This window comes from Diceros bicornis, chromosome 13 (genome assembly GCF_020826845.1).
Source record: "Diceros bicornis minor isolate mBicDic1 chromosome 13, mDicBic1.mat.cur, whole genome shotgun sequence".
Taxonomy (NCBI): domain Eukaryota; kingdom Metazoa; phylum Chordata; class Mammalia; order Perissodactyla; family Rhinocerotidae; genus Diceros; species Diceros bicornis.
In genome coordinates this window covers 18,599,921-18,625,807 of record NC_080752.1, presented here as the reverse complement: position 1 = coordinate 18,625,807, position 25,887 = coordinate 18,599,921, and the positions used below count along the sequence as shown (strand labels likewise).

The 25,887-nt window shown below is 35.1% G+C and overlaps 1 protein-coding gene across 5 annotated transcripts in view; it reads right to left on the bottom strand.

Moving 5' to 3' along the window:
- Nucleotides 1-1,436: 1,436 nt before the first annotated feature.
- PRKAA2 (protein kinase AMP-activated catalytic subunit alpha 2) overlaps nucleotides 1,437-25,887 on the bottom strand; it is an 80,368-nt gene continuing 55,917 nt past the window's right edge. For 2 of the 5 annotated variants that reach the window (XM_058552518.1, XM_058552520.1), the window contains exons 3-9: nucleotides 22,321-22,414; nucleotides 21,593-21,737; nucleotides 20,456-20,543; nucleotides 18,818-19,042; nucleotides 11,424-11,928; nucleotides 9,853-9,979; nucleotides 1,437-8,567 (exon numbers count right to left, since the gene is read on the bottom strand). In XM_058552518.1, the coding sequence (XP_058408501.1) occupies nucleotides 8,329-8,567; nucleotides 9,853-9,979; nucleotides 11,424-11,928; nucleotides 18,818-19,042; nucleotides 20,456-20,543; nucleotides 21,593-21,737; nucleotides 22,321-22,414 (1,423 nt within the window). In that variant the 3' untranslated portion in view covers nucleotides 1,437-8,328. Of the gene's footprint in view, nucleotides 8,568-9,852; nucleotides 9,980-11,423; nucleotides 11,929-18,817; nucleotides 19,043-20,455; nucleotides 20,544-21,592; nucleotides 21,738-22,320; nucleotides 22,415-25,887 lie in introns of those variants that run through there. The other 3 variants (XM_058552519.1, XM_058552522.1, XM_058552521.1) reach the window with 2 other exon arrangements.

Here is a 25,887-nt window from a genome sequence, read left to right as displayed (position 1 = left end):
ATGGCATTCTCTTGACCAGTCCCTCTCCTGCATGTCTTTAGAACTTTTAAAACATTAGATTCCAGGGGGAAGAATAGGAAAAGAAAAAAATATGAAGATATAATAACAAATCCCTAAGAAGTGGTTGTTTCTGTGGTAAGCCGAATTTGGCCTCCATGTCCTGGTGTTATACCTGTAAACATATGTTAGGTGACTTGGCAAAACAGACTTTACAGATGAAATTAAGGTTGCTAACCAGTTGAACTCTATTTAATCGCATGGGCCCTTAAAATCAGAAGAGGAAGGCAGAAGAGTCAGCCAGCCAGTCAGAGAGAGGCAGTGGAAGAGGTGGCAGGAGACATTTGAAGCATGAGCCCTCTGTTGCTGGCTTTGAAGATGAAGGGAGCCGTGGGCCAGGGAATGATGGTGGCCTCTAGAAGCTGCAAATGACCCTTAGCCAAGAGCCAGAAAGGAAACGGGACTTTAGTCCCACAGCAGCATGGAACTAAATTTTGCCAACAACTTGAATGAGCCTTGAAACAGATTCTCCCCCAGAGCTCAGCCCTACCAAGGCTTTGGGTTTCAGCCTTGTGTGACTTGAAGCAGAAACACCAGCTAAGCCGACCAAACTTCTGACTTACGAAACTGTGAGATAATAAATTTGTGTTGTCACTAAATTTGCAGTAATTTGTTATGGCAGCAAATAGAAAACTAATAGAATAGCTAACGTTAGAGACTTTCAATTTACGACAAAATTGGACAAAGAGGGTATAAAATCTCCAAGGAATAACAGGCAATCTTTTCCTACAACAGCTTTCTCTGTAACTATTAATTGACATGCAGAATATCAGCTTAATGACTGAACAGAAACAAAAATAGCTTTCACATTCACCAGAGACTTTAATTTGATTTTGTGAAAAAAGCTTATAAGCAATCAGATAGGCTGCTTTTTTTTTCTGTGTTTGTCACCTATGAGGTTGTACAGTGCAAATACGAACTAGGGAGAACCCGTGACTCTGCAATGCTGTGTAATTCAAGAAGACAGCCCTACCACATGGTTCCTGGAAGACAGATCCTTCCCACTGACCATTTAACACTCACAAAAACACGTAACAAACAAAACTGAAATTTGAATCTATGGTTATTAAAACTGGGAAAAAGCACTGGGATTCTGGTCTTTTTCTTCCTGAAATTATAAAAACTGATCCCAATTTCAACAGTTTAGAAAAAATTTAATAGATCTGTATTCAAGTGCTCAATGGATTAATGTATCAGCCTATGGGATTTTTTTTTTTTTCCTTTTCAAAGATGGGCTAAGAAAGAATAAATGCAGGATGTTCTTGGAAAAAATTTGAATAATTAATATCCGATCTTACATTTTCTTATGATTGTCATGGATATAACCTAATGATTGTCAACTTTCAGTTTTATTTGTTGCACTCAAAAAATGTATATTTAAGCATACATGATAAAGAACACAAGCATTCTTCCTAAAACAATATTAAGATTACTATGCTTAGAGTTCACAGTTTTATAACAATTTACAATAAACACTCAAAACATTGTACAACCATCGATATTTGTGAATAGTCTTGAGAAAAAGCTGTATTTTGATACATTAAGGCAGCTTCAGCCAACATTTTAGGAAGTTCTGAATATTTGTTGAAATAAAAGACAAATTTGGTATTTGAATATTCGATGTTTTCAAGAAATTTTAAAAGTCACTTAAAATAAGAATACCATAATTTGTGAAACTGTGGTCTTAAACATTTTTACCACTATATTCTTACCACATAAAACTTATCTAAAATCAAGATACTCATCCTATCAGTATCAAAGATACCTATTTTAAAAAGAAAGGAAGGGAGTTACATTAAATATGAGGACGATAAACCCTGTATTTAAACAAGGGCCTTCAAACAGTGTCTCACACACATCTGTGAGGTAGGTTATTATCCACATTTTGTAGATGAGAAAACTAAATGAGGTTATGTGACTTGCTGCTGCCACAATAGCCAAACTGAGAATCAGATTCCAAATTAGATTTTGTTCTTTGCTCTGCATTGTTTCTTCCCTTTATAAACTTTTTAAAGGGTTGAAATATAAAGATTGCCATTCATTTTAAAAACATGTAAAGGCAGCCAAACTTTACCAAGGCAACTTAAGAAGTGAAGCGACATAGAAGAAATAGAAACACACATCCAGTGAGCAATTCTGACAGTAACAGGGTAAGGTCTGGCCAAAGGAACCGGAAACAACAGGCCAAAGCAAACAATGTGATTGTTTGTGGAGGGCAGATCTAAGGAAAAATGAGGAATTATAAAAAAGGAAAATACAGTTCAAACAAGTTTTTTTACTTATTATAACTGTTCCTATAATTGAAAAGAAGGCACAACTAAGGTTTTTTTGTTTTTTTTAGAACAGTGGATCTGTCTCTTTTTTCCATTTTAGGAAAATGTTATCTGTCTAGAAAAATGGCCTGCCTTCGTAACAAAACTTAGTTAAAAGGGACTTTTAGCTGTGAAAAATGCATGCTTCAATTAGCAGCAAAAAATTAACTATGCAATTCTCCTTGCCTAGAATGTTCTTATTCCTACTTGAAGTTTTAATCGACACAAAGTAGCAAACACCGAATTAAAAAAAAAATCACACTGTATGAACTTTGTCAAAAATCTACATATATTCAAAAAAGTTTTCATGCTAGGATATTCTACAAATACTTTTTTTCCTGGAAAGGGCGCTCTAGTCTAGGATTTCCTATTAATTGCACTTTAAATGTAACTGAAATTTATCTACCCTGCTTGTCCAAATAATCATGAGCTACTTCCAAAAAAATCTAAACTGCTTTAGATATAAACAAGAGTTACCTAAAGTCACATACCCAGTCACAGCTGCTAACAGGCATTGCTATGCAAGGCCGGCAGTAAACACTACGAGTGGCTCACACAATACACACAGGCCCACAGTTTGGTAACTTCTAGATCCAGCCTGATTCTTATCAGGTTATGGCTGAAAAAGTTTAATTAAAATTCAATCCAGTCTAGACTGTGGGTCCTGTTCTTTATGCTATTACTGTTCAGTGGCATCAAATGCATCATAATTATATGTGGGAAAGGCTAGCAAGGATGCCCAGCAACTTGTTTAAATAAGATTTACATAAATTTTTAAGCTCATCAAACATAAATTACATTTCAAAGTTTTATAAGGGAGAATCTCTATCAAGTTGATAATAGGTAGTTTGTGAATAGAAACATACTCTATGAAAATAGTGTTTTATCATCTAATATGCACACAAAGCAAAAAATTATCAGTCTGTATATGAAATTTAGATAAGCCTAATTCAGATAATAGTCAAAAACTATGATAATTTAAGATAGGGGCTGGGGCTAGTTTTACTTTTTTAAAAAAGATTGTGCTATAAGAATCATGTAAATAAAATTAAAGGAAGAATCATGTCCTAAAAAGTTTCTTCAGTATTTTTTAAGCACCCTCAATAACTTAGAAGTACTTATAAAAATCAATATGCTAATCATAAATACTTCAGGTAATTATACCTACTTAGTACAATCAACTGGTTCAAATAATTAAACTAAGAAATATTCAGTTAAGACTACTTTATGTCCCTCTAAGACTTGAAAGCAATACATCTGTGTTTATTTTTATTACTCAACTACCCAGATGTTTTAGTGATTCAGACTGTTCTCCCCAAAGGAAGGTGGCATATGAAGAGCAGTGATCATCGCTGAATACTTGTATGGCATTAAAGCCATGAAGAACTTTCCAGTCCTGCTTTCTCATCTGGAAAATGGCTACCTCACAAGGTTACTGTAATGTTCAGATAAGTTAATAGATATGGAGGGTCTCTGGATCTAAAAATCACTATAAAACATATGTTTTGCTTTATGCCAAGTGCACATGATGTTTTAACATGTTTGGTTTTCTAGATGATTTTTGCCATTTGTATTTCAGAGGGCAGCTGTATTTAGAAAAATATTCAAGTATATACCTTCAAAATGCCTCAGCAAATATAGAACATTCACACTAGTATAAAAACTCTAAATATATAAAAAGTGAACACTAACATAAATCATATGAGAAGACAGAACTTTAAAGCTCAAAGGTACCTCAGAGGTCTTTTAATCTGTCCCTCTCATTTTAGAGGCTACAAAAATGAGGCCCAACATAAGGATGTGACTTACCAACAGATTGCACATATCCCTCACCCAGAATTTTTAATAAAGTAGAATCTCTGAGAGCTGTTATTAAAATAAATTACATTTCCTATTTAAAAAGTCACAGAGTGACAGGATGACCAGCTAAAGAAATGCTAGACTGAAAAGGTGGGGGTCTTTAAAAACAGACAAAATTGAGAACCTGTCTAGCATTAGATACTGAGATTTCACAACCATTAATAGGATTTACATGATTAACCAGTGAATAGACAAAGATGCAGTGTCTATGATAGGCACATTCCAAACTTTTATAAATAAAAGGTACGGTGCTTATATTAACTCAGTATACTGCACATTAAGAGAGGCTACAGATAAATCCAAATAGTCAAATAATCTGTAACAGTTGTCTATGATTATTTTCTCAATTTTGTCTCATCTAATACTAAAAATCAATTTGTATTCCCTAAGTACAAACTGGCCAGGGAATAAGAGAAACAAGCCCAGAATTATGTAACGGTCATGGAAAACCTATTTGCAGAAATTGGAGAATTGTCTGTACTACATATAGCCAATTCCCTGACATAGAAATACTATTATTTCTGATTAATTTAGGCTCCTGGATTCTCTTTATAGATGGCTAGTATCAAGGAATGCAAATACTAGAGATTACAAAAGTGTCTTAAAAGTTTGTTGATCAAAATAAATACCCAACTTGTAATAGTTTGCCTCCCTCCCTCCCTCCGTATTCTGAGATTTTGTTTGTTCCTATGTTAAAGGATGACAAGGATTAGATCCAAATATAAAAGTATTTAGAAAATGTTCACTGACTACACATTTTGAAAGTAAGAATCAACGATATTGACTCATTACTCACAGAGCCATAAGCATGAGTCACTAGTTTTAGTGTAAAGACTAAGTAATGTTTTTACTTAGTAATCTTGTTTAAGGTTCCTCAGTTATCCAATCAATACAAAAAACAATCAATTTTGCTCCCAAACTATAACACAACCTGATTACAAAGATCAAGGTGCTATGAAACAAGTTGCAGACATACAAAATTCTATTCAGTCCAGCATTCGCTCAAGATAAATATGCCCACAGGTTAAAATAAAATTATTCTGATTTTGAACCAGATTCTCTCCAACTGAGAAGGGAAAAGGAAAGCTTAATTGTATTCTTAAGTACCCTAATTATGACAAGCTGGACCTAAAATTTTCCTAAAATCATATTTGCCAAATTTGCTTTTTCCCAGGGGATAATAAGTTTAAAAACATGGTTAAATTAATTTAGGCAAAGCAGGTTGAAGTTAAATGATTTTCTTTTTTTTTTTTTTCCACAGAAGGACTTGTCAAAGTCTTTAATGCCTATGTCCATTGTCATCCTCAAGCAGGAGAGTAGCATGTAACATTTTCCAAACTTGCTCAATGGAATCGTTTTTCTGCAGAGCATCTTACACAATACAGTTTGTGAAATGCTATTCAAGAGCATTTCCATGAGATAGCTAGGCTTTACCTATAACCTAATAATAGAAGCTCTCCTCCAGAATCTTAACTGGAAGAAACTGTTCCTCCCCAAGATCTACCTACCACATACATACCACATCCACAATTAACCAGTTTACAAGACTGAAATGTGGAAATTTAGCAAGTGATTCTTTCCCTCTCCCCGCCCATTAGCAACAAAAAGCCTCCTATAACAATGCTCTAGCCCCCCTGGTATACTGGCCTGAGCCTCCTGAAATCTCTCTCCAAAACAAGTTACTACACCACCTAGGTTCTCAGAAGAGCTGTGCTTTAAAACTTGAGCTTACAGGAACCCAAACTGTGACCCCTGGTTCCCCTAAAATTCAACAGATAACTATCAAATTGTAGATACTCATAAATACTGGCAAGAATGAGAAAATAGTAAATAATCTTTTTAACTCTCGAAAAACATGATAATCATTCATATAGAGTAATTTTGATATGAATAAGTTTCTAATATCTGATTTATTAGACTAATGAAGCTAAAATGCCACTGGATTCCTTCCTGCTATTTCTCCGCCTTCAAAATTGCTAGGGGACAAGGAATCAGATAAGTTCCTTATTTCTAAGGTCATACCATTCATACTCAGGCAAATATTATGATGTGGCCCTGTTTTTTCCAAAAGAGGTATTTACACATTTGGAAAAGCCAAAATTATGCCATATCTATAATGCACATCAGACTAACACAGCAGGACTGCTTATCCTATAAAAATAATCACAAAAAAGTACCTTCTGGTGCCACTAGATGGCAATCTTTCAAAGGTTTAAACTTAAAACATCTTAACAGCAACCCCACCCTCTTTCCCAAATTGGCCAATAAGGATTCCTTTCGACATTACAGAGTCAGACTTAAAAAGTTATTTAACACCATTTTTCAAAAGTTCTACAAAACAATATGATGTGACACACTGCAAACTCCTGACTCAAAACTATTTAAAGATAGACACGCCTGTCTTCCATAAACACAGAAGAAACTGGGTCTAACATTCTCAGTTGCTTCTTGGTAGAAAACACATTATTTTTGGCAAACAGAAACCTGTTGAGGCATAGTCACTTTTCGTTCTGAAGAGCTTAATCTTTTCTAGGGTAAGTCAGGTGAATCGGATGGTTCATTACAACATATTAAACAAAACAAATGAATAGATAAATACAAATTAGATAAATTACACTTAATTTAAAAATTACTTTTACTAAAACGAAATATAATCAGTGAGCTATTATCTACCCTGCTGTATATAGGTGTTTTTTTTTTTAATATTAAAAAGAAACCTGCATAAAGCACAACAAATAAAAAAACTGTTTGGTTTTCCTTTTTTAAAAGCACTGGTGTGTGAATACATACGTGTATATATGTAAACAACACATATATTTATTCGAGAGAGAATTTTTTAAATGTTTAAGGCTTCCCTGCCCTAACAGGTTCAACAGTGAAGGTCACAGCCTATCAAGCTTTGGAAGTACACAAAAGCCCTTAGGGCCAGAACAGTGTTTTCAAATTGGATGGCTAGCAACCAAGATCTAGAACAAAGAAATGGAACCAGAAAAGATTTAAAAGCTAAGTCAGTTAGCCACTAAGGATCAAACAATAAACAAAGACAATGGTGACTAGGGAAGGTGAGGGAGTGGGTGGCTACAATAACAAACTTCAGATGAAGAATTAGCATTGTGGGATGCAACATCTCACACACACACACTCTCTCTCTCTCCTCCCCCCCCCCCCACCACACACAATAAGAGATCCAAGATAAGAGTTCTCTTTTAAGGGACTGTTGATATTTTGCTTTGTTTCATTTAACTGTCTATTTTATCATGCTTGATGAAGTACAAAAATAAATAGAGCCAAAAAGAATCTGAGAAAGGTAGGTTTGGAAGGCATGTTTCAAAACAATAAAAGTTTATGAAAAAGACAAAAGTTGTTGCAATTCCAGATGTCCCAATACTGAGAAGAACCTTGAGGGCTCTTAAGATAAATATATTATTCAGGGAAATCTCAAGATAAAACCTCTAGCTGGTTACAGCTGTTTCTAAGGAACCTGGAAATCACAGTTACCTGTTTCAGGACCACAGCCCTCCTGTGGAACAATGGGCAGTATCTGCAAAAACAGCTAGAAGAACTTGGCTTCTGAAATTTGGGGGGGCAGGCTTTTAAGATTTCAACATTTAATACTACCTTACTAATGGTTGTTTCATTTTTTAATCTTCTTGTGCAAGAGAACTAGGTGCATAAACACAGCTTAAAGCCTGCTGAAATTTAGGAAGTAAACTGGATTACCTACACTAAACAGTCAAGCAAGGAGGTACTGCCAAACACCCTCTGACTGAGATGGTTCACCAGTGAGGGTGTATTAATCATCTGTAGTGAACTCACAATTTTAAATGAACAATCATCTTCACTGATGTTCAGCTATTAAAGATACTGCTTATTTGAATTTATCATAGGCAAAATAGAATTACAGATTTCTACAGGTAAATAAAATGTCAGACTTTTCTGCTTTCAGTAATTTCAATGGCATTGAGTGTCCCCTGGAGATATTCATGTCTCTCAATCAGTATTGCAGAGTATGTGATATCCATAAGGAAAATAATAATTTAAAGAATATATCTGATTTTCACAGTGCAATAACAGAAAGATAGAAACTAGAGAAAGATCATCAACGAGCTAGAGTAGTGATCAGACTGGCACACATTTCAAAAAAATCCATGGTGTGACTGCCCAGGCGAGGTGGAACTGAGGACAATGTGCTTCCGGTCAAGGAGCCAGTAAGAGAGCCAGACAGTGAATGGCTCTCTGCAGTTACAGAATCTAAACTTGATCTTGGTCTGTGTAAGCCAGCAGCAGAAGAGGAACGCTGAGGGGTTGAGGAACCAGACCTCTGCTCCACCACCTCATCTGAAATGGACCAAAGAAAAGCCATTTACATGAAACATGTATTTGCCGGAGCCCTTCCTATAAAGATGCTATATTCAGAAAATTAAGTAAGTAAACGCATCTGAGCAAGGACAGCTTAATAATGAACGTTCTAATTCAGTGTTTTAGGAGCAGGGGTGGCAATACTTCTTCCCTCCCACAATTATAACAGACATCACTAATCAATCACAGCACTTCCACACAGTCAAAATGTGACCCCAAAATCCTTCTGAACATAGTATTTGGCATTAATCTTGAAATCAAACTGATACTCCAGCATTTGAAGAAAACACATCCTTGGATGTGTTGGAGGCTTATTTTCTTGCAGCATATCAACAAAAAATTATTAAGATAAAAGCAAGTTAACCATCACACAGTGGTTCTGAACCTTCAGTGCACACTGCAATTGCCTGCGGAAAGGGGCGAGGAAAATGTTAAAAATGCAGATTCCCAGTTTCCCAGGACCCATCTCCAGAGATTCTGATTTGGTAGGTCTGGGGTAGTTCCCAAGAATCTGCATTTTAATAAGAACTCTGGGTAATTCTGATGCAGGTGGTTTGGGGACCATATAAACACTACTACAATTGATGACAGTTCAAGAATAAAATTTCAATGCTCTGTTTAAACAACTTCCCCAAGTCTGAACTCAGTTCTACTCTTGTTCCACTCTTCTCCTGAGCCTTGGTTTATTCTGTTTTTATCCCACTGGGGCCTCTGAACGGAACAAGCGTTATTTGGTTCACCCGGGTTTGACTCGTCACACATGAAATACTTGGACACAACCAGCTCCCCTGACTCCTTTGACTCCTGATGGCCATGGGCACCGAAATCCAACCCAAACCCCAGGAGAGGCCTATGTGGTCACCTTGGCCACCAGGATGAGGGAAGTTGATGAATGGGGAAGTCTAGATATTATAATGCTAATAGTAATAAAATATGAATGGAGAAATGTGACAAAGAACCTGACACATCAGCTAATTTCAGGCAAAACTTGCTTCCCTGTTGTTCCTTACTTTTGCTCTACAGCCAACACTTCCAATAACTTTTTTAGGCCAAAAGGAAGCACTTCTTTTTGAGAGGTGCTAGATTAGAGATATTCCACGTGTCTTCGATCATTTTCATTTCACTTACATTTTTAGTTAAGTCCAGATTACTTAAAAACCAGTATAGAAGACCTACCCACCATGTCTTTGAGATGATTTTAACATCTTGTCAACTAGTGCCAAGTTTTATCTTCTCAGAGCTCATGCTTGCATAGCTTCCTTACCATCAATGCTTTTAAAGTCCAAAAGATAGCTTCTATTGTCAACCAGGTAAAGTTGTAAGCTCATTTTCACATAGTTGCCAGTCACTGGATTTTTTCTTCTTACACGAAGATGGTATGTATTCACTACCTAAAATGAGAAATCTTCTTTAAGGAAAAACGTTAAAAATAACAAACTACGAAATATCTCCCTTATTCTTCTTATTTCAAAGAATACCAAAACAAATAATTGATAGAGGTAGGGTAGAGAAGGAATTCCTGAATGATCTTTTATTTTTATATTACATTGTAGTTTAGTATTTATTTAATCCCCACTAACAGTACTGTGTACAGCCATTAAAATTTAAAGAGAACTCAGAGATTATATAGAGTCTAGCCATCATTCTAGACATGCATCCACTTTAAACCAATAATAATTCTGGTTGCTCAGCTTCAGTTTGAATACATTTACCTGTGAATACGGAGTAGAAGGGAATAAACAGGAACTAACATGTTAATGGTTTACAGCAGGCACTGTAACACGTACTGTCACAAAACTGAAGCATCACAATAGGCCTGTGAGGAAGATATTATTTGCCTTTTCAAGATAAGGAAACTGCAGCTCAGACAAAAAAGATTCTGGGTTTTCAAAACATTTATCTAATTAGTTCCAAAAATTTTTCAGTAAGGAATTCTAAAGACATTAACATCTCTTTTTTAACTAACCAAATAAAATTGCTTCAGAAAAAGGAGGTCTGTTTTTTAAATGGTTTTAAATAAATATTACTTTGTTTATTCATTTCATGCACAAATAATGAAATGAAAATGACTGATTTACTCAAACATGTCAAATGAATATTTACACGGTATATTTGAACATTTTTCTTCTTCCTTTAAAAATACATACAGTCCTCAAGAAAGGAATAAGAGTGAAAGGGATATTTGAAATGAAAAAAATGCTTCCTCCCCCACATATACACAAATAGAATTGAAATGAATTTGAGCACTAATTAAAAAAAAGTACAATGTGGGCTGAGAGTAAGAAAAATATACCATAACTAAGGATAAAAAGCACCAGCCAAATAAGAGAGATTTTCTCAACTTAGAGAAAAGTATTTGTTGACTGAATAAATATGTCCTGATGGTATAATGTGTATTGACCACTAGCTGCTACAGCTACTGGCAAAATGAAAAAAAAATCCTCTCTAAGAAAAGAGAGAGAGAAGTTAAAACATACTATCTTTGAAGACACATGACTTTTTATTGCTATGACGCATGCTGAAACAGGTGACTTCAAGTTGACTACTTTTTGTTTCTTGGCCAAGAATGCTATTCTGTAATTCAAAAATATGTAGGTTCCCAAAATCAACAGCTCTTCATTCTTACAGATGTTTATTTCTTCTGTTTTGAATGCACATGGTATTTTATTGGAAAGAATGGGGTTTACCATCCAGAAGCATCAAGCCCACTAAATTTACATCTAAACCAAAACCAACTTTTTCATTGACCTCAGTACTCAACTCAGCAGTTCAGAACAACATACTATACAGAAAAATGGCTTCTACAAATGGTCTTAATATACTATAATTTCCTACCTTCCATTCAAAATCCAGCTGCTTCATAGCTCGGTAAACTTCAGCCATAATGTCATATGGTTTGCTTTGACTTCGGATTCCAAGATGCCACTTGGCTTTTTTCACAGCTAAAGGTTTGGGTTTAGTAGTATTCAGTGCATCCAATGGACATCTTGCTTTAGGACTGTCTGCTATAAGAGGTGGCATCCTTTCTGGATGAGGTTTCAGGCCTGGGGGAATATGCATGGTACTATCATCCATAAAAGAACCAGTTGGGGGACTAGAGGCGAGGTAGAACTCACTGGCTTGGTTCATTATTCTCCGATTGTCAATGATAAGATGATAAGCCACTGCAAGCTGGTCTTGAGGGTCACCACTATATAAACTGTTCATTACTTCTGATTCTGTACACTCAAATTTTTCACATACTTCTTTCACAGCCTCATCATCAATGACGTTAGCATCATAGGAGGGGTCCTCAGGAAATAAGTAACTGGGCAAATCTTGTTTAAACCATTCATGCTCTCTAGGAAAAATACCACAATACACTATTGTAAGAACATGCTTTGGCAAGTCCCAAGTAATTTAGACACGAGGCAATATAATATAACAGAATCGGAAAGACTTGGTCTCTAGCTACTTACTAGCTATGTGACCCTGGGTAAGTTAATTAACCCCTACCCTTGAATAACTACGGTTATTCAGACTTGGGTGTTTGGCTGACATTTTCTCAAAAATAAACAAAATGAGCCTGTCACTTCAAAGAAACAACTGGCAGTATTTGTTGCCAATGATAAAATTCAAGCTTTCAAGCAAAATTTTAGAATTTTGTATAATTTGTATCTGCCTCCCTGAGTTTGACAGCTTCCCAAATACACTTTTCTGATAACATTATAGTGATGATAATAATGAATATGATTTTTGATAATGTATAATGAAATGTGTCACCATTTGGAAAATCTGTCTAACTCAATAACCCAGTATTTTCCAAATTCTACAGATGATGTTACAGAATCATACATGGGTAAAAGTTCCACTAAAATGCAAAACAGACCAGTGGATTTTATTGTAATAAAGCATAAAAGTTCACTGATATGTTTTCTGATTTGATATTGCAACTAACATGTTAAGCACTGGTTTAATATCAAAGAAGAATATAACAACTATCTGAAAGGCTATTAAAATGTCCCTCCCTTTTCCAACCACTTATCTGAGTGAGGTCAGATCTTCTTTACAGACTTCAATTAATAGAACATATTGCAACAGAGTGAATGAAGAAGTGGATATGAGAATCTAGCTGCTGTCTTTGATTAAGCCAAACATTAAGAGGATTTGAAAAATGTAAAATAATGCCACTCTTGTCACCACTTTTTTTTTTTTTGGTAAATAAGGTTATTTTTCATAAAAGAGGTTTTTTAGATTAACATATAGTAGATTTATTGTTAAGTGAATTAAATAGTTTTATATTTCTCGGTTTTAATTCCTAATATGATATTGATAGATATAACGTGCACTAAAAACAAAAACAAACAACATGCAGCTCTTTGCACACGATGTTTTTGCCACCCTAGAATCCCCTGCCCTTTTCAACTGACTCACATGTACTATTTCTTCAAGACCATGCAGCAGTGCTACACGGTAGAACTGGGCACCCCCTTACTAAATTCAGATCAATATATATTTTGCCTGAATACTTTCTACTGACTAACTAATTCATCTATGAATATTTACTAAGGACGTACTATGGCAAAAAGACATGCTCCTTCTACTCCTATAGTCTCGCTGGATACAGATTAAATACAAAAATAAATATATAGTTACAACTATGCAATATGAAAATCTTGTGATAAAGATTGTGAGTGAAAAGCATGGGGTAAAATGAGAGCATATAATTGAGAATGGGAGGCAAGTGATCAGGGAAGCCACTCTGAGTAATATTTAAGCAGATACCAGAATGACTATAAGTCAGCTGAGCAAAGAGTTGGGGAACAGGTATTTCTAGCAAAGGAAACAATATATGCAAAGACTCTAAGAAGAGAAAGAGATTTGCCATGTTCAAGGAACTGAACTGAGGCCACTATCATGAAGGCCTGAGTTACACGTTGCAGTGGCAAAACACATCAGATATTTTGTTTTTTTAATTTTATTTATTTTTTTCCCCCCAAGCCCCAGTAGATAGTTGTATGTCATAGCTGCACATCCTTCCAGTTGCTGTATGTGGGACGCGGCCTCAGCATAGCCGGAGAAGTGGTGCATCGGTGCGCGCCCGGGATCCGAACCCGGGCCGCCAGAAGCGGAGTGCACGCACCTAACTGCCAAGCCACGGGGCCGGCCCTCACATCAGATATTTCTGACAGCTGTAGGCTATAAGAAAAGTTTTGGAATTTGAATCTATGGTTGATAAAAGTCACTGCAAGACTTTAAAGAGACAGGGGTGACATGATCTAATTTGCATTCTGTAAAGATCATTCTGCTTGTGATACAGAAATTGAATTGAAAAGATAAAAATAATAATAATGACAATGATGCTAGTGCAATAGTCCAAGTGAGAAATGATGGTGTACTAGGCCCTGAGGATATATACAAAGATGAAACTTCTACAGCTTCTAGTAGATCTTTCTATTGTAACACTCACACTTTCTTATAGTTACTGATTTTTTCTTAATCTTTCCCACTAAATTGGGAGCTCCTTGAAAGAGTGCCCATGCTTTATTTAGCTGTACTCCAGTATCCAGTACAGAATACATGCTCAATAAGTGCATAAAAAATAAATGATAAATGACACGTGAAGTATGAAGGAAAAAATGAACTCATTAATGTGTTTATTTGCTATATCATGATAATAAGCATCTAATATATGTTTAGTAAAAAAAAGATACATATTAATTTTTTCAAAAAAAATAATAGAAGATAAATTTTGTTACATGTCTAAAATTTTAAAAATATCAATGACAAATAGGGAAGACAAGTACTTTTGAATGAACTTCAAAACTTTACTCTTCTAAAAGCAATGAAATTACTAGCAAAAATTGTCAAAATCAACCTGTTCAGAACTCTGGAAATTAAGCAAAGGCTTGCAACAATCTAAAGAGTATTTATTCAAGAGAAATGCCTGAATCTCAGTCAGAACAGCAGTATTTGTGATGTTTTAATTGCCCTCTGTCCATCTCCCTTTCCCCATTTCTATGGTAGCCCAGGAAACCAGCAGCCTACCAACTACTTGGAGGGAGACAGGGAGAATAGGTTTAGAGTTCTCCAAAAGTCCTATCGCCAGAGAACTGTCACTATTTGACATGTCTGGTGTTCCCTGGAAATTTCTACTCACAAGTCTTGTCTTTACCTCACTTGACTCAGACCTCTCTTACTGCAAACAGCCTTCTCTCCGGGACATTCATCAAAAGCAATCAATGGCAACTGTCTAACATCCCAGCTGCCTAAAGCAGCAATAAGAGGTGGAGCAAACAAGAAGCTGATCAAAACCTAACAGGAGAAGTTAGGGAATAAGAGTTCCACAGGGGTCTTTTAAATACTCTGATATATTCCTGGGACTCAAGAAGGCCACATAGATATGCAGGGCTGTGTGCATGCCCAAAAAAGGCCTTAATTTTTCATCACTGGCTGACTTTGAGGCTCTATGCTAGCAGGAACTGAAGGCTAAGGCAGAGTTATGAACTTCTCACTGGAACACTGAAGACATACCCCAAAATGCACACACAGTCCCTCAGCAAAAGGCTGGGACACTTATTAGATCAATGCACTTAAGGAAAGCTCTGTCTAATAATTAGCTGACCATGAAGCTAACCAAGCAGAGACTTCAGTGGCCACCCACAACCGAGAAGACAGACTTCATGGAATTGGTTCAGTAAAATCATTAAACAAACGGACAAGAGCAACAACAACAACATAGAACAATTACAAACTCTAGGCATATACCCAAGAGAAATGAAAACATATAACCATATAAAAACTTGTACATGAATGTTCATAGCAACATTATTCATAAGAGCCAAAAAGTGTAAACGACTCAAATATCCATTAACTGATGAATGGATAAACAAAATGTAGTATATACATACAATGGAATATTTTTCAAGCAAAAAAAGAATGAAGTACTGATATATGCTACACCATGAAAGAACCTTGAAAATATTATGCTAAATGAAAGAAGCCAGACTCAAAAGGCCACACGCTGCATGAATCCATTATATGAAATGTCCAGAATAGGCAAATCTATAAAGACAGAAAGTAGATTAGTGGTTTCTAGGGGCTGAAAGGAGGAAGAAATGGGTAATGAATACTAATGTGTATAGAGTTTCTTTTGGGGATGATGAAAATGTTCTGGAATTAGACAGCGGTGATGATTGTACAACTTTGTGAATATACTAAAAAACCACTGAATTATATAATTTAAAGAGGCAAATTTATGGTATGTGAATCGCATCAATAAAATAAATGTTTAAAAAACAATAAATAGGGAAATAATCTAAATTTTTTTTTCTAATTCATTAATTTAGACAAAGGACCATAATTCTTTACAATAACAAAACTGCCAATTAAAAGGCCATACTTCCAGCTCTTGATTTTCAGGAGTCAGTTTCTGAATTAACTCTACCAAGGTAAGCAGTAACCAGGATGTTTATGAAGGTTCACCTGAGACAAAATCAATTCATTTCCATGGGTTACTACACAGCCACCAGAAATTATGTCTTTCTATCACCACTACCTGATACCTGATTTTGATATATGACTTAAGACTAAATGAGTTAAAAGGCTACCAAACAAATTTTAGAAACTTTACAATGTTTCTAAACTTCTTTAAGTGCAGCTAAAAGGTTTTTATATATTCACTTAAACATTAATAGCTAACACTGTGTGCTGGACATTGTTCCAAGAGTAATAAGTTGAACATTTGCAGTTTCTGATATTCAACTCTTTTTAGACCTACAGAAGTAGTAAATTCACATGGTTCAACCTAAGATTATCCTCCCAACAAATCCACTATATATGATGTAACTAAAGCACATAGAGAGTAAGTAATATACTGATAGCTAGTAAACAGAAGAATCAGGATTCATATTTAGACAGTTGAACTTTAGACTCTTTTTTAATCACAATAACATTAATAGTAATACTAAGCTTAAGACACTTGGGACAACAGAAAGATGTGATTTTCATGAAGACAATGTCTGTCTTGTCTACCACTATATTCCCAGCACCTAGTATATGACCTTGAACACAGTAGATGCTAAATAAATATTTGTTGAATAAATAAAAGCAAAAATGATTAATTGAACAAATAAATATTGAGATATATTTTCTAACCTCCAATGGCTTACCATAAGAAAAATAAGATCTGTACAGAAATAACTATAAGACAGAATGTAGTAGTAGAAATATAAAATATTACAGTATATTGGAGGAAGGACAGACGTCAGAGAACTGGTATAGCAATTTGGATTAGTAGAAATAGTACAGGTTTTGAATGCAGGCAATTTCTGAGTTAAGCCCCACTTCTGCCTCTTATTAGCTGTGTAATTTTCAACAAACACAGATTTATTCAACACAATTCATATCAAGTGCACAATGCCTGGCACATATTAATACTTGGTCCCTAATTTAAAGGAACTTAAAATTTAATAGGGGCAAACAGATAGATAAGTGAACTATAACAGAATCTTTCTAAGCTTCAGTTTCATGGTTTGGAAGATGAAAATAACAGCTACCTTATTGTCAATGTAATAAAATACATCAAGTATCTAGCAAAATGCTTGGTATATAACAATTGTTCAATAATTAGTAATTCTTTCCCTGTTGAGCTGTACTTTATTGAATCAAGAATTCCCAAACATTAAAAAACTGAATATGAATAAATAAAAAGATGAAAAGTTCAAATTCAAGTTTTATATTTTTTAAGTACAGAGATGAATGCCACTATTTTTTACCACCTACATATGTGTAAATTAACTCATCCTAGTAGAATTTTATTTACATTTTTCTCCTAAAGCCTATAAATTTAAAAACATCTGTTTTAAAATAACAGAATCAGTACTTTTAGTATTCTAAATGTATGTGCTGATACAAACAGGTGCAAGTATATGTATAGCATATCTAATTTTCTCTCTAAGGAAAAGCCAATTAAGTGAACTATTTATTCTAAAGAACTGAGAACACAAGAGGTTTTATTCCTGCTAAGTTCATTTCCATAACTAAATCTGGTGCTGATTTACAATTTTATATTTTTATGTATGAGGCCGGGAACACTGAAGAAAGGCTGGGGGAAGAAAACAGTACATGAATCAGTCCTTGCCTGCAAAAGAGAGTGGCAGCAGTCACACAAACAACTACCTCAGTCATCATTTAAACATTCCAAGAGTCACAGATCTCTAAACAGTCATTTTGGCTTATGAGGAAAAGGGGAAGGATTCTGGAAAGACGTCAAAAGAATGTATTTGTAAATAAATACCTGATAAAATGTTAGGTAAGAACAAAAAACCCTCTAAGAAACATGACATGATAAGTAAAAAGTGGAAGGCAATGAATCACCCTGGCTTGCGTGTGCTACATAAAGGTCATATTCACAGTAACACAGCAACTGCACTTTCAAAGTTTCTCACATAACAAGAAATCCCTCACAGCAAACCCACTAGCAGCTATTTTTGGATTCAAAATCTTAGCAACACTTTTTATGCTTTATTTCATCAACCATATGTAAAATACACAAATCTCACCCTGTTTTCCATATGAAATTTATTCAAATACTTTCTGAGCATATACTATATTCCTAAGCCTTCTAGCACTGTATACACAAAAATGAGTAACACACTCTCTCTACCCCTTTGTAGTTACAATTTAAGAGAGGAGAAAGACACACTGAGAAACAGCTAGATACAAAATGAGAATGAAAGAATAAAAGCACGAACAAAATGTGGAAATCACAGAAGCAGAAGCAACATTGCCTAGGGGAGGCAGAAGTGATTTCACAAGGGAGGTGATATATGAGCAGAATTTTAAAGGATGAATGGAAATATAACAGGTCAAAAAAGGCATCAGAGGCAAAGGGAATAATATAAACAAAGACACGAAGGTATAAAATATATGTTATATTTGAGGAACAAGGAAAAATCCAATGTGGCTGAAGCAGTGGTACAAGGGGTGTCGTGGTAAGTGCAGGCAATGAGACTGCAGGAGGAGGAGAGCCTTCCTCTGAAGGGCCTCGTATGCTTGCTACCTAAGCTAAAAAGCTTGGGGAACAATCTGAAATATTTAAAAGATGAGTGACGTGATGAAGTTTGTGTAATAAGGAAAGCAATGTTCACATAAAGTGTTACAGAGCCTAGCATAAAGCAGGCACTCAATTAGTGCTACTATTATTAATACTAGAATATGTAGATAATGGTAACAAAAAGAATATTTACCTTATGTCCTTGATAGTTGCTCGTTTCAGGGGGTCAACCTGCAGCATATGCATCAGGAGAGTGGCAACAGAACGATTGAGATATTCTGGGATATAAAAAACACCCCCTCGGATCTTCTTAAATAACGTGGGTACATGTTCATCATCAAATGGGAGGGTGCCACAGAGAAGAGCATACAAAATCACACCACAGCTCCAGATATCAACTTCCGGACCTGCATACAATCTAAGAAAGAGGATGACAACTCAAACCTGAAATGCAAGTGTCACTTTTTCTCATCTATATGTACCCTGCTTCTCTATATACACACAGTATAGACTCAGTATTTATTGCTTTCCAAGGTCTTTACTGAAGTCCATGGCTGCTCCCCAACACTCAATGGTTGTTCTCCATAGGGAATAATTGATCTAACCAATGACTATTCAAGTTTTCCAAAAGAAAAAGGTATTTTTATTTATTTGGCACAAACTCAATTAACTGAATTTACTAATTGACTAATAAAAACATTCAAAACTTTCTATGACTGATTTTTGATGGAAATATCAAAGTAGATGACCATAAATTTGATAAAAACAATACTATATAATGTATAGGCTCTTTTTACCATAAAACTACTACAAAAAAGAAAATGCATATATAATAGAATTTTTATCCCTTGCACACCTATTTTAGGGAATATTTGAAACAGTAAAGTACCTAATTAGTCCTGTGGCAATCTCTTTGACAGTATTTATCCTGTAGCACATTACCCTGAGTACCTACTTACTTTCATCCTAACCACCTGCTAGCTCATGGGATTAAGATGAACTTTGCTCCAGAAAACCTACGCCTAGAATGTTATTGCTTTTTTCTCTCACCTTTCTACAGTATTAAAATTCCCGATAGCATATTATCAAACTCAAACCTAGGTGAGAGGTAACAAAGTAAATCTCTACAATTCTAATTAAAAGAATACAATCCATTTCAATAAAAATTGTTATCATTTACATCATTTGCTGTATTGTCCAAACTCCTGTATCTACTACCTGCAATAATACCTTTTCTATACATTCTCTCAGAGAATTCTGTTAACTTTGAAAATCAGACATTAGTCACTGTAGAAGACTTGAGTTTACCACTGCAATCTGTATAAACATTTTTAAAATGTACCATTGAGTAAGTTACATGAGTGATTACACAATCTCCACTTGGGCAGTTTAATTTCATGAAACAATATTGTCCCCCAAAACCTCCTTCTTCTAAAGACAAAATATAAAACAATACTCTGTATACTTTATAAAAGAATACGTAAAGTATTATTAAAGGACTGTGTCTGATAAGTAAATAATGACACTGGCTTAAATTTAGCAAATGTTTACTCTCTTACCTGCAGTTTTCTAAAATGAAAAAAATCAAGATTTGTTTCAGTTATCTTTTTAAAGGAAAAACTCCTTAAATACATCATAACAAAATCTAAATTAAATGTTTCAAAAATTATTTAATATAACTATTCTCTCTTCAATAATGGAAAAATTAAAGGAACAATTTGTTTCTACTATGTTAAAAATCTTATCTTCCAAAGAGAATATACTATAATTAAATGTTATCAGAATGAACAAAAGATGACAAAAAGCTCACTCTTCACTAATATATTATTACCTGCCTGAGATGACTTCAGGCGCTGCATAATTTGGAGATCCACAACTAGTTCGCAGAAATTCACCATCTGACATCATATTAGATAATCCTGAAAAAAGGAGTAATGTTTACTTGGTACTAGATATTTTTAAAAGCAGATATAGATAAACACATGAGGAAAAAGGTCAAGTCTTTAATGCTCCATACATCATATTTTTTAATTATTAAAAAAAGCAGTGGAAAGCATTTGTTAGACTAGAAAGAGACCATTTCAGAGCGGTTACCCCATGACAAAATCCTGAAGTACATCACACAAACTGAAATTAAACTCCTTTTCTAAATAAAAATGTTAATTCACTTCACAAATATGAGGTTATTCTAAATTATATAAACTTTTATAATGTTTTTTATATTTATAAAAGCATCAAAATATTATTTATTCACTTATACAGTTAAAAGAATAAAACAGAAACTATTACTTTTTTACATTATGCTTTCAAAAGCCTTTTAAAAAAATACCTAAGTAGAAATCAGACAGGCTCCAATTTACAAAGACTACGTTCCAAAAATTTTTAATTTGGAAACCTTTAATTCAACATAGGAAAAATAATCTATCAAACCAAAAACCTAGTTGAACTATAGTACTAAATGAGTTTTGTGATTTAGAGAAGGAAGAGAAATAGGGAAACTATTTTCCTGGTTTTTAGATTAAAGACGAGGTACAAAAATTTTTAAATAACGAACACTGAACTGTGGCACCCTTCCATCTCTCTTTCCATAATCTCGTATTTCCTAAGCCTTTTCCCAAACACCTTCTATGGCACCCTTTCCAGGTATGTTTACCCCAGAAAGTGTTTGGTATATAAAAATTACATTTTACCTTTTCTTTTATCCCTGATAAGAACTCCTATTCTTTTACCAAGTTGTTAGATGTTACCCTGAGACCGCTGACATTCCCCCTCAATCAATTCAGAAGGACTATAAAGCTCCAGAATTGCATGCAAATTTTCATGTACCTCCGTGCTGAGCCTGCAACTAATCCCTTTTCACGGTTTAGAATTTACAATGTTGAAACTGAAAGTTCTTACTTCTTTAAGAGTTCTTAACACATTTTAAAAGGCAGCTAGCACATTTCTGAACAACCCTGTAGTTACATACCAAAATCAGCTATCTTGGCATTCATCTGTGCATCCAATAGCACGTTCTCTGGTTTCAAGTCTCGATGAACAACCATATGCCTGTGACAGTAATCCACAGCAGACAGAATCTGCTGAAAGAGCCTCCTGGCTTCCATCTCTTCAACCTATCAAGTACAGAAAAGCTGTACTAAGGATATTTGGGACATTTACATAGCAAGAATTTCAGTTTCATAATCAGCCTAAATATAACTAAGTAAACTAATTAAAATTGTGTTATAATTCTCAACAAATCAGAAAAACAAACCAAAAACTTGCATTAATACTCAACATGTCAATCAACAGGTTTTTCTTTGCTGCTAGGCAGTAACATTTAATTTTCAACCAATATTACTAAATGTTTACAATGTTTTGGAGAGTTGACAAGTAAAACAACCTAACGCAGAACTTATTTGAAAGTGCTAAGAAAAGGAAATAAATGAAACTTCAACATGATATTATGGAACGGGTTTTTCATTTTGAAAACTATAGGCATCATGTTGGTAATTGACAGGAACATATTTCCTAAAATCAGTATTTCAAAAGGTGTATTTTTTAAGAAAGAAAAGATGTCTAATACTCTGTATGTTTAGTTGGGCATTATTACAGAAGCAACCCCAACTTTGAAGATCTCTTTGTGGTTGGCTATTTCCCACTACTTTCCTCCTTTTTAGCTTAGGGGCTTACTGTACTAGATAGTATGTTACTCACCCGTCCATGTTTACAGATGTAGTCAAATAATTCACCACCAGACACATACTCCATTACCATAAAAAAATCTGTTGGAGTGCTGATCACCTGGTATCTTTTTTATAAATGAAAAAAGTTAATAAAAAATTTTGCTTTAACCAAAATGAATCTAGTATATCTATTCTTGCTACGATTTTATAGTCCAGTGTTTTACAATATTTTAAGATGGCTAAAAATTATATAATGTTATCAAAATTATCACACAGCTATGCAAAATTCAACTACTTTCTGGAGCTTACCAACTTTCCTTCAGATTCTCTTTTATGTTCCATTAAACAACGAAGCATTAATTTTTTTCATTTAAACAAAACTTCACAGTCTATGGAGATGAGGTATCATATATTTAAACAAAGGTAAAAAATATTCTTGGAAATATTAAATGATACCACAGAGATATAATCAGCAAAATCCGAAAGTGGAAAAATGGACTTTTCTTCAACAAATAAAATGCAAGAAAAAAGGGGAAGGGGAAGCTATAGATTAAAAGGACTCAAGAGACATACTGATCAATTATATGGTATAGATTTCTTTTGATTTTGATTCAAACAAACCAACTTTAAAAACCGTTTATGAAACAATCAAGAAAGTTTAAATACTGACTGGACGGTTGATAATATTGTTAATTATTTTAATTTTTTAGGTGTAATAATGAACTGTGTTTGTATTATTAAAATAAAGTCTTTATCTTCCAGAGTAGATACTGAAGAGTTTACAGATTAAAAACATAATGTTTGGGATTTGCTTCAAAATAATTCGGGATGGAAGAAGTAGGAGGAAGTAGATAAAACACTACCTCACAATTGTTGAAGCTGAATGACAGATATATGAGGCTTTATCACTTTATTTTTGTACACAATAAAAAAATTCCCATGATAAAAAATTAAACAGACATATGTATGTATGTGTGCATGTGTGTATACATATATATTTCTAGGCATTCAAAACTGAGAACATTAAAAAAATAAAGAGGGAGTGACGTCAGCATCATGGCAGAGTGAGTTGTTCCCTTAGTCTCTCCCCACTAAGTTACAACTAAATGGACATTCATTAACCAACAGAGGATTCCCTACAAAGCACAACAGGATGTCTGAGAGATCCACATAGTCATACATCTGAAGGTGGAACTGGATTCCCAGGAAGCAGAGGAAAGAGATGAGCGGATCCCTCCACCTCACTGGCAGCAGCGATCTAGGTCGCAGGTCCTCACAGAGCTGCCAGCGTGCAACTGTAAGAGGAAGCTGGGGGCAGCCAGGACTGTGTGTGAACGCTTTCACTTTCAGAGTTACGGCCTGGAAGCAGGAGTACCCATCATGCTGCAGCAGCTGTGCCCATGGGAACACTCTCCATCCAGTGGCACAGCCCAGCCCCCACAAAGGAGCCCTCACCAAGCGCAGCACCTCAGGCAAACCACCCATGAGCACAGAGCTGGCCCGCACATGCAAAATAAAGCGCCTCCTCCCCACCTAGTGCACCAGCTCGGCCGGTCCACTGCCAAGGCAGCGGTCCTGCACCAGACTGTCTGCCCATGCATGTGTGACCCACCAAGCGACTGTGGCCAGCAGGCAAATGCAGATGAGCCCTACTGGCACAATTTCCAGAAGACATGGCGGGTTCAGAAAACACAGCTCCTGCCCAGTCCCCAGAAGTGGCAGGTGGGATCTATGACCTGATAATACCACAAAGGCCCCAGCAAAGGATCAGTTCATCAAACACCATGAAAAACTACAATAACACTTCAGAGCAGAAAGAAAATGACAAATCTCCGGAAACTAATCCTGAAGTCACAAAAATTTACAAACTAAAATGAAAGAGAATTCAAAAATAGTTGTCATAAAGAAACTCAACAAATTAAAAGAAAACTCAAAAACACAGTTCAATGAGCTCAGGAATAAAATTAATGAGCAGAAGGAATACTTCACCAAAAAGACTGAAACTCTAAAAAAAAAAAAAAAAAATTCTGGAAAATAACACAATTAATGAGATTAAAAAAATAATGAAGAATCCTAAAACAATAGAACTGACATTATGGAAAACAGTATTAGCGATTTAGAGGACAGAAATATAGAAACGCTTCAAGTGGAGAAGAGAGAACTAAGATTTTCAAAAAATGAAGAAATTCCTAGAGAAATATCTGACTCAATCAGAAAACACAACATAAGGATTATATGTATTCCAGAGGGAGACGGGAGGTATAAAAACGAATACAGCTTGTTCAAAGAAATAAAAGCTGAGAACTTCCCAAACCTGGCGAACGAACAGGACTTACAAGTACATGAAGCCAAGAGAACTCCTATTTACATCATGCAAAAAGACCTTCTCCAAGGCATATAATAGTAAAATGGGCAAAAGTCAATGACAAAGAAAAAATATTAAGGGCAGCAAGGCAGAAGAAAATAACTTACAAAGGAAAGCCTATCAGGCTTTCAACAGATTCTCCACAGAAACCTTACAGGCTAAGAGAGAACGGAACGATATATTCAAAATACTGAAAGACAAAAACTTTCAGCTAAGAATACTCTATCCAGCAAAACCATCCTTCAGATATGATGGAGAAATAAAAGTTTTCCCAGATAAACGAAAGCTGAGGGAGTTCATTGCCACTAGACCTTCCTTACTAGAAATGTTCAAGGAAGCTCTCGTACCTGAAACAAAAAGACAAAGGTTTAGAAAGCTTTGAGCAAGGAGATAGTCACACAAAATCAGAAAATTGCAGCTCTTTAGAACAGAAAATTGCTGTTCTTCAGCAGAACAGATTAGCAAACACTTAACTAAAACATAAAAGATAAAGGGAAAGAAAGCATCAAAAATAACTAGAAACACTCCAATTAAGTCACAAACTCAACACAGAATAATTTGTGACAACAACAATTCAGAAGGGGAAGAGGAAAGAGATGCAACCTGCTTAGGCTAATGGAGAGAAGAGGCTATCAGAAAATGGACTATCTCAACTACAAGAACTTTTATACAAACCAGTAAACAAAAAAATTAGAGCAGAGCCACAATTCCTAAATAAAGAGAAACTGAGAAAACCATCAAAGAAAACCACCAAACTGAAATGGCAGTCAGAAATACAAGGGAAGAGAAACAATGGAAATATAGAACAACTGAAAAACAAGAAATAAAACGGCAGTTATATTAAGCCCTCATATATCACTAATCACTCTAAATGTAAATAAATTGAATTCTCCAATCAAAAGACAAAAAGTAGCTGGATTGATTAAAAAACAAGACCCAACAATATGCTGCCTCCAGGAAACACAACCCAGCTCTAAAGAAAAACACAGGCCAGAGTGAAGGGATCGAAGATGATACTCAAAGCAAATGGAAAACAAAAGAAAGCAGGTGTTGCCATGCTTATATCAGACAAAGCAGACTTCAAGATGAAAAAGACAATGAGAGACAAAGAGGGGCAGTATATAATGATAAAAGGGACATTCCACCAAGAGGATATAATACTTACGAATATATATGCCCCTAACACAGGAGCACCGAAGTATATAAAGCAACTATTAACAGACCTAAAGGGAA